Raw genomic sequence first — 9310 nt, 5'->3', positions numbered from 1 at the left:
AACAGACCCGCCCCGCCATCCTCAACCCCGGGCCCGGCCCAAGTCTCCGGCTGTCCCGGGAGGACGGCTGCCGAGGGGGCCCGGTGCGCCCCTCCCCCCAATGGTCACGCTGTGGTCTGAGCACAGGTGGACACAGTGGTGGCAGCGAGGTACCAGCGGGTGTTGGCGGAGTGGAAGGCCTGCGAGGTGGTGGTGAGGCAGCGGGAGCGGGAGGCTCACCCGGCCACACTCACCAAGTTCTCCTCGGGCAGCAGCATCGACAGCCACGTTCAGCGCCTCGTCCACCGAGACTCCACCATCAGCAATGATGTGAGCCCGACGGGACCTGGGGGCCGGGGGCGGGGCCGCCAGCACTGCAGGCCTGACCTCTGATGCTCGTGCTAATGGGCAGCGAGGCCCTGGAGCACGCCTCCACGTGTCCGTGTGTCTCGTTTCCTTCCACTGAAAGATGGGATGACGGTCCCCCTGCTGCCCACTCCTCTGGCTTGTTGCAGGAATAAATGACATGGCGTGCTGTGTTGTGTCCTAAGAGACTAGCAGAGGAGGGTGGATTTATGGGGAATTAGGGAGGCCCTCCTTCTCTGGAGCTTCCCTGGTGGCTCAGACAGTGAAGAATCTGTTTGCAATCCAGGAGACGCAGGTGTGATCCCTTGGAGAAGGAAATGGCAACCCACTCCAGTATTCTTGCCTGGAGAATTCCATGGACAGAGGAGCCTGGCAGGCTGCAGTCCATGGGGTCGCAAAGAGTCAGACATGACTGAGCGACTAATGCTTCAACACTTTTCCCTCTTTGTAGAGAGACCTCAAGGCTAGGAGTGGGCTTCCCTGGGTTCCAGTCCTAAGTCCGCTAGTGACAGGATGAGTGACTTCTCCTCCCATCTCTGGGGCTTGGTGCCCCGTCTCAGCTCCTCTGATTGTAGAGGCTTCTCCTAGAGCTGAGGCTGGGGGTGGGTGTGCGCTTGGAGCAGTCCCATCTCATAGAGTTGGCCATGAGAAGCCAGTTCAGAGCCTGTGTGGTTCTTCCCACATCCCCCTTGACTTTTAGATGAACATCAAATCCCAGTCTATGGCTGCTAGGCCCAACTAGAACTGCAAAGTTTCAGTTATCAGGACATTCTTTTATTAACTATTTTTTTTTTTCTTTAAGACTGCCTCTTTAGATAATGTATATTCTTGTTCCTTAACTCCTATTAACCAAAAACTCAAGTTGGAGCAAGACTTAAAAAGAAATATAACTGCCAAGTCATCCTCTCCTTTCCATGGTCTTTGTTCTGAATCCCATGTTTGTGAACAGATTCTCTGTCTGCTTTGGGTTTTGTTAAACCCTGAGTCTGAACCAGGGCCCCAGCTGCTTAGCTTGTGGACACAAGCAGCCTTTCTCGAAGGCACTAACCCAGCAGCACTTCGTGCTTCTTGCCCAAAGTGAAAACTCCTTTTAAGCATCCCTTCCCTCCATAGTCCAAATAGAAAAATGAGACAAAACCGTCCACATATGTCTCTTCTTTTCCTTGTGACTTGTCTGTGGGAGTGTGTGGACCATTCCCAATCAGTAGAACGTGTTTCTTTTTTCCTTCTTCCTTCTCCTCAGCTTATCCTCAGCCAATCTAACTGATGAGGTACTTGCTAGAGAGGTTTCCTGCCTTGTTCTACTACTGCTTCCCTGGTGGTGCAGAGGTTAAAGCATCTGCCTGCAATGCAGAAGACCTGGGTTCGATCCCTGGGTTGGCAAGATCCCCTGGAGAAGGCAATGGCAACCCACTCCAGCATTCTTGCCTGGAAAATCCCATGGACAGAGGAGCCTGGTGGGCTACAGTCCATGGGGTAGCAAAGAGTCAGACACGACTGAGCAACTTCATTTTCACTTTCTACTACTGCACGCTCAGTCCTGAAAACAAGCTGTGTGCCCCAGAGGCCACACCACGACACTGTGGAAGCTGTCCCAACCCAAGGCAGCCCATGACGTCTGTGTTTGTAGAGGGTCACTTACTCACACTGGCTATCGAGTGCCCAGGCCTCCGTCCCCCTTCTTCCCTTCCCACTTTTTCTCACCAACATGAGGCCAGATGGGGTTGGAGACGGCATTTTCATGTTTTCCCAGAGCCTGGTTGGCTGGGTTGGGGGGTTGCTTGGCACCCCCCTGGGGAGGCTGTGCTGGGGAGCCATAGGGTGGGAGTAGGGATGTGAGGAGAATTCTGTGTCCCTCTTGGTTCTGACCCTGGAAGAGAGGCTGAGCTGAGGGGGGTGCTGGAGGGCAGGCGTGAGCCCCGCTGTCTTCACGCCCCCCTCTCCAACAGGTGTTCGTCTCTGTGGATGACCTGGAGCCTCCAAGGCCCCTGGGCCCCGAAGACCCCAGACCAGAGGCTGAGCCAGGGGCGGAGGCCGGGCCCACGGGCACAGCCATGGTGGAGCAGCAGTCAGTGGAGTTCGACTCTCCAGACTCGGGCCTGCCTTCCTCCCGCAACTACTCCGTGACCTCGGGCATCCAGTCGAGTATAGACGAGGGCCAGATGGGCTTTGAAGAGGAGGACGGTGCTGGGGAGGAAGGCTCCGCTGGAATGGACCCCAAAGCCCAGGTCTCCGAGCCCCAAGAACCTGGCCAGGAGAAGGCCTTGCCGGCTGGCGAGCTGGAGGCCGGGGAGGAGCTCGCGGCCATGTGCGCTGCTGCCTACACTGTATGTGCTCGTTCCCCAGGCATTGGGGACCCTGGGGCGGATGGTGGGATGGCCTGGACTGTCCTGGAGGTGGGCACCGAGCCCCTCCCTCAGCAGGCCCACAGGACTCAGTGCTCCAAGGCCCTTGGCTCCCTGCTTTCGCTGTGTTCCTTTATTCGAGCATCACCTCTGGCCCCTGACTCACCCCTGAGGGCCCTCCACTCTTCCAGATAGAATTACTGGACACCGTGGCCTTAAACCTGCATCGCATAGACAAGGACGTGCAGCGATGTGACCGCAACTACTGGTACTTCACACCCCCCAACCTCGAGCGGCTCCGAGACGTCATGTGCAGGTGCCACTGGAGGCTGGGCTGGGCGGGAGGCGGGGACCCTGCTCCATGCAACATTAGGTCCAGCAGCGCCCTGCTCCCCTGCCCTGTCCCTGTCTCATCACCGGCTCCCTATGTCTGTGTGTCCCCTGTCCTGTCATTCTTGAGGCCTTTCAGATCTCAGCTTTAGCCATGCTTCTCCAGGAAGCCTCAGCTGGTCCCCGCCAGCACGTTGGGGGTGGTGATGGCTTGTCCATTTCTACCCGAGCGCCTTGAGAACCGTGGCTATGGATGGTTCAGTATAGCACTCCAGGGCTTCAGGGTGGAGGAAAGGCTGACCTCTGGGTAGCCGACTGGTCTAGCAGTCGTCTCCCCAGGAGTCCCCGAGGGGAGGGGAGGACAGTGCATAGCCACAGAGACTCCCCGGTGTTTCAGCTACGTGTGGGAGCATCTGGACGTGGGCTACGTGCAGGGCATGTGCGACCTGCTGGCACCTCTCCTGGTCGTCCTGGACAATGGTGAGGAGGGGGTAGTGGAATTGGGCCTGGGCCAATCCAAGTGGGGAAAGGAACAGGGGATGGCATGGTCTGCATGAAGTGGGGGGAGGGACGTGAGCCAGCTCTGCCCCCTTCCCTGCCAGCCTCACGCCCACCTCCCCCACAGACCAGCTGGCCTACAGCTGTTTCAGCCACCTCATGAAGAGGATGAGCCAGAACTTCCCCAATGGGGGTGCCATGGACGCCCACTTTGCTAACATGCGCTCCCTTATCCAGGTGAGGTCTGCAGCGAGCAGGGGCAAGTGATGGGACAGTGCTGGGCTTGTTCATTATCCACGGGAGGCTGGGGAGCGCTCCCAAAATGTGTTTTATGTATAAGCTTAGTTTCTTTCATTAAAAAATAAAAACCAAGAGAAGAAAATGGCAACCCACTCCAGTATTCTTGCCTGGAAAAGTCCATGGACAGAGGAGCCTGGAGGGCTGCAGTCCATGGGGTTACATGATTGAGCATGCCATGCATGAGGGTGGAGGGAGATGGATTGTAGAACTAAAAATTAAGTAAAAATAAAAACCCCAAACCCCATCATTTTCAACCTTATCAGTCGAAGAGGAATGTTGGCGTATGAATGCTTATACTTGTGAACGTTCTGGCCAGTAGTGTGGTCAATGATGAAATCACCCAGAAAATGGCATCATTCCAGAGAGGACATCCCAGAGAGATGGGTGGAGCCGCAGGGTGCAGCCCTGCCCTGGGAGGGAGACAGGAGGGGCAGATGCAGCTGCCAGGGGGGCACCCGAGGGCCCTGGGGGTCAGGCGGACAGGGCACTGGGGAAAGCGCCCACACCCATTCAGTCCAGCGCCCTTTCTCCATTTAAACCAGATCCTGGACTCAGAGCTGTTTGAACTCATGCATCAGAATGGAGACTACACCCACTTCTACTTCTGTTACCGGTGGTTCCTGCTAGATTTTAAGAGAGGTGAGAGGCGGGCTGGAGGGCGGGCCTGGGGTCGGGGCAGTGGGACATCCCCAGAATCACTGGTTCTCAACCCACACTGCAGTGTAGAACCGCTCCGAGGAGCGTTGGGCCTCAGCTAGCCCCGGACTTAACTAAGTGTGGAGACTTTAAAAGCCATTAGGTCAATCCACAGTGCAGCTGGGGTTGAAAATCACCCAAAGGCAATGGTTTTCAGAACTGTTTTCAAACCAAGTCTTCCTGAGCACCAAGGCCTATAGAAGTAGAGCTACTCTAGTGTGACGTGGCCTCCGCGGAAGACCGGGGTACAGGAACTACACGGAGGAGGGCGGGGCTTACCCAGCTCCAGTGGCGCGATTGGGTAGCGCGCTGTACCTATAAGAGGAAGGGCGGGGCCTTGCTTGGAAGCCGCCCTCTTCACCGGTTCCCACGGTGGACCGATCCCAGGACCAGGGCCCTGGAGCTCTGTCTTGGCACGAGGCGACCCGTGGCGGCCAGGCCATCTCAGCCCCCTCGCCATCCCCAGAGCTGCCGTACGAGGATGTGTTCGCTGTGTGGGAGGTGATCTGGGCAGCCCGGCACATCTCCTCGGAGCACTTTGTCCTGTTCATCGCCCTGGCCCTGGTGGAGGCCTACCGAGAGATAATCCGCGACAACAACATGGACTTCACCGACATCATCAAATTCTTCAACGGTAGGAGACACTCGGCGGTGCCGGCTGCCCCAGCAGAGCTGTTGAGTGGGGCTTCCACTCCTGGCCTGGGCAGGGTAAGGGGTGTCTTAGGAATACTGGCCTGGCCCATAAGGGAATGTCAGGAGTCCTGATGGAAATACAGCCGGGTGGGCGGACCCCGGGCTCCTCCCATACTGCAGCCCCCACCCACCTTCAGCTATCCGTGTCTTTCCCAGAGCGGGCTGAGCATCATGACGCCCAGGAGATCCTGAGGATTGCCCGGGACCTAGTCCACAAGGTGCAGACGCTCATAGAGAACAAGTGAGGCTGCGGCCAGGAGGCAGCCGCCCGCCAGAGCCTGGGCTCCCGGGCAGGGGCCCCACACAGCGAGGTGCAGGGGCGGTGCAGCCAAGACTGCCCCGGCCCCCAGGCCCTGCACCTGCCCCACTGTGTTCTAACAAAGTGCTTGTGAGCCTGGGATCCGACTCCGGGCAGTGCCGGCCCCGCAGGGTGATGCAGGGGCCAGAAGGCCCTGAGGTCAGGGCTGGGAAGGGAGGGGTCAGCCTCAGGGACTGACTGCCTTGGGGGACACCTACTCTACTCCCCTCCCAAATACCTGGGGACAGCCCCACTGCCACTGGCGTCCTGAGCCTGGACAGCTCCCCGTGGCCTCGCTGGGGCCCTGTAGAGTTAGGAGGGCTGTGGTTGCCCGGGCCCCAGCTGGGTGGGTTGAGGGGACCCTGGGCTGTATCTCTTCTGAGTGTCCCTCCGCAGGCCCAGTGCCTGTGCACACACCGGCCCCAACAGGGGCAGGCAGAACAGCTGCCAGTTTGGGTGTGTGTCCTGGATGCAGGAGTGTCCTGGGCTGCATCCCAGGCCCTCCCCCGAGACTGCGGGACAGCCCACCAACATGGGCCCTGGTGGGAACAACCCACCTTAGCAGCACTGCCACTGCCTTTGGCCACTTGAGGTGACCGCGTGCACCATCACCCCCCACACCATTAGCCTGTACAGGGCACCCATGTGTATCTGTACGGTGTCACTCAGCACCCTGCTCCTGCTTCGTGAGTTAGATGCGTTCCTGAAAACTGTGTGAGTGATGCTTTCGCCAGCAGAACCACCTAGAATGTGGCAGAGGCACCTGCACAGGAACCGCAGGGTGATTCTTTTAAGGAGGTGGTCCTTTCACGGCCTCCTCTCAGGAACGGGCTCTGGAGCCCCGGGCAGCCATCTGTCCCCGGCATCTGCTGAGTCCCTGAGGCGGAGGGGAGGGTGCTTGGATCTCCCCAGCCTGCTCTTGGCGAGAAGCAAGGCTCGCTCTTCCTTCCACATGCTTCTCAGGATGCTGAGGATGCTAGAGACCCAGGAACCCCCTTGGAGCCTCATTCACAGAGGTTCTAGGGGGGCCCCAGCTCCTGACCCCAGACAGGCCTAGTCATACTGCTTGCTCCGTTGTCCCCACTGCCCCCCCTCGTCAGTACATGCAGGATGGTCCTTGTTCTGGGGCCAGGAGGCTGCTCTGCCACAGGGGCTGGGCCTGCCCAGCGATCACTGAGGTCTGGCGACTTCCTGTGTTTGAGAAACATGGGAAAGAGCCCAGCAACCCCTCTGCATCCCACACAGTCACCCCAGCCCCGGGCACTGCACAGCCTGTTTAGGGGCAGCCTGCCCCATTGCCCATCCATCGTCCGTGAGTCCTTGGCCTCCACCAAGCATGGTGGCCTTTGTGTGCCTGCCTTAGTGACTCTGGTTTTGTGAGGAGCAGAGTGTGTATGTTTTTTGGCTCAGAAACTATACTCTTCAGTGTAACAGACCAATAAACACAGCATTTGGCAATGCTTGAGGCTCTGGTGGCTATTTGTGGGCTGGCACTGGACAGTCAGTGACTGTGTGCGCTGGGGAATTCTGTAAGCTCCACGACTGAACGGTAAAGAGGACCTGCTCCACAAGGCCAGGATGGTGAAAAAAAGGAGAACCAAGATTTCCAGAAGTGAGGGACGCTGGTGGTGGAATGGTTGAAGGTGAGAGCCAGACTCTTAAGTACCTGGAGAGAACCCTTGGGGGAACCTTCACCCCAGAGCCAGCAGTCCTGACCAATGGCCTCTCCAGCCTCTGGATGCATGTGGGTCCCTGCCCGCCCTCCTGACTGGCTACAGTTGAGCTGGAGCTCAACTACAAGACCTCCCAGCCCCTCTAGCCAGTGGGAAAGGACCCTGCCCCTCTGGCCTTGGCTCCTCCTGCCCACTGAGCACTGTCTTCCAGATGCCCACTTCAGGCGAGAGTGGGGAGGAAAGTAGTGGCGGGAGACGCCATACGCAGTGATGGATGGAAAGAGCTGGGCTAAACAGCAGGTTCCTGTCTGCCTACCCCCACCTCAGGGGCCAGCCCATCACCCATAGTTCCAGATGAGGGCTGCAGTCACCAGCACGTCGTCTGGTGTAGAGGACACTAGCTTTCTGGGGACTAGGGCCTGCTGTCAAATCACTCAGCATCGTCCAGGTAAAGAAACAAGCTGACACCAGTAACTCTGGGACCAGGACCTTATAAATAAGCTCCTCAAGGGGACCATTCCCCACCGCCAAGCTGACCGTGTAGCCTGGAGTGATCAGAGTCCCCCCTGCTATAACATCTATTCAGGTAAACACTCTTGCCAACGTGGGTATAGAGGGAATGTATGTGCCATACTCACTCAGTCGCGTCCGATTCTTTGTGACCCCATGGACTGCAGCCTGCCAGGCTCCTCCATCCATAGGGATTCTCCAAGCAAGAATACTGGAGCGGGTAGCCTATGCCTTCTCCAGCGGATGTTCTCCGACCCAGGAATCGAACTGGGGTCTCCTGCATTGCAGGCAGATTCTTTACCAGTTGAGCCACCAGAGAAGCCCATAGAGGGAATATATCTCAACATAATAAAAGCTATTTTTGACTAAGCAATAGCAAACATAATTCTCAATGGTGAAAAGCTAAAGCTTTCCCTCTAAAATCTGGAAAAAGGATGCCCACTCTCACCTGTTCTATTCAACAGAGTATTGGAAGTCCTGGCCACAGCAATCAGAAGAAATTTAAAATACATCCACATTGGAAAGGAAGAGGTAAAATTGTCATTATATGCAGATAACATGGTAATTATATAAAGAGAATCCTAAAGACTCCACACAAAAATTCCTGATACATTCAGCAGGGTTGCAGAGCACAAGATTAACATACAGAAAGCTGTTGCATTTCTTTACACTAACAATGAAATACCAGGGGGAAAAAAAAAATCCTTTTAAAATTGCATCCAAAAAAAAACCCAAAAACCTAGGAATAAATCTTACCAAGGAGGTGGAAGACTTATATGCTGAGAACTACAAAACATTGATAAAGGAAACTGAAGATGAGTCAAAGAAACGGAAAGATACCCCACGTTCTTGGATTGGAAGAATTAATATTGTTGAAATGGCCATACTAGCCAAAGCAATCTATAGGTTTAATGGGACTCGCTATCAAGTGTCCCAGGACATTTTTCACCGAACTAGGATAAATAACCCTAAAATTTATATGGATCCATAACCCAGAATTGCCAAAGCAATTCCAGCATTGCCACAGCAATGAGAAAACAAGAACAGAGCTGGAGGCATTGCCCTCCCAGATTTCAGACTACAGACGTCAGACTACAAAGCTACAATAAATCAAAATAGCCTGGTATTGGCACAAAAACAGATATGTAGATAAATGGAACAGAACAGAGAACCCAGAAATAAACCCACACACCTATGGTCAATTAATCTTCAATAAAGGAGGCAAGCGAATGGAGAAAAGACAGTTTCTTCAGCAAGTGGTTTTGGGAAAGCAAGACAGCGCATGTGAATCAAAGAAGTTAGAACACTCCCTTACACTTTACACAAAAATAAACTCCAGATGGCTTAAAGACTTAAATATAAAACATGACACCATAAAACTCCAATAAGAGACCATAAGCAAAATATTCTCTGACACAAATCATACCAATGTTTTCTTAGGTCAGTCTCCCAAGGCAATAGAAATAAAAGCAAAATCAACAAATAGGACTCAATCAAACTTATAAGCTTTTATACAGCAAAGGAAACTATAAAAAAATGAAAATATATGCAAATGATGCAACGAGTAAGAGCTTAATCTCCAAAATATACAAACAGATCACATAAGTGAAAAAACAAAAAAA

The 9310-nt window shown here is 54.8% G+C and overlaps 1 protein-coding gene across 1 annotated transcript in view; it reads left to right on the top strand.

Annotated features, from left to right (window-relative positions):
• SGSM2 (small G protein signaling modulator 2) overlaps positions 1-6965 on the top strand; it is a 39940-nt gene extending 32975 nt beyond the window's left edge. The window contains exons 18-25 of the mRNA XM_010861665.1: positions 127-309; positions 2295-2672; positions 2882-3006; positions 3418-3500; positions 3646-3755; positions 4361-4457; positions 4981-5148; positions 5364-6965. Coding sequence (XP_010859967.1) covers positions 127-309; positions 2295-2672; positions 2882-3006; positions 3418-3500; positions 3646-3755; positions 4361-4457; positions 4981-5148; positions 5364-5452 — 1233 coding nt within the window. The 3' untranslated portion in view covers positions 5453-6965. The remainder of the gene's footprint in view (positions 1-126; positions 310-2294; positions 2673-2881; positions 3007-3417; positions 3501-3645; positions 3756-4360; positions 4458-4980; positions 5149-5363) is intronic.
• Positions 6966-9310: the final 2345 nt, after the last annotated feature.

The sequence above is a fragment of the Bison bison genome, unplaced genomic scaffold (genome assembly GCF_000754665.1).
Source record: "Bison bison bison isolate TAMUID 2011002044 unplaced genomic scaffold, Bison_UMD1.0 scf7180017864472, whole genome shotgun sequence".
NCBI classification, from domain to species: domain Eukaryota; kingdom Metazoa; phylum Chordata; class Mammalia; order Artiodactyla; family Bovidae; genus Bison; species Bison bison.
This window is presented reverse-complemented; position numbering and strand designations above follow the sequence as displayed.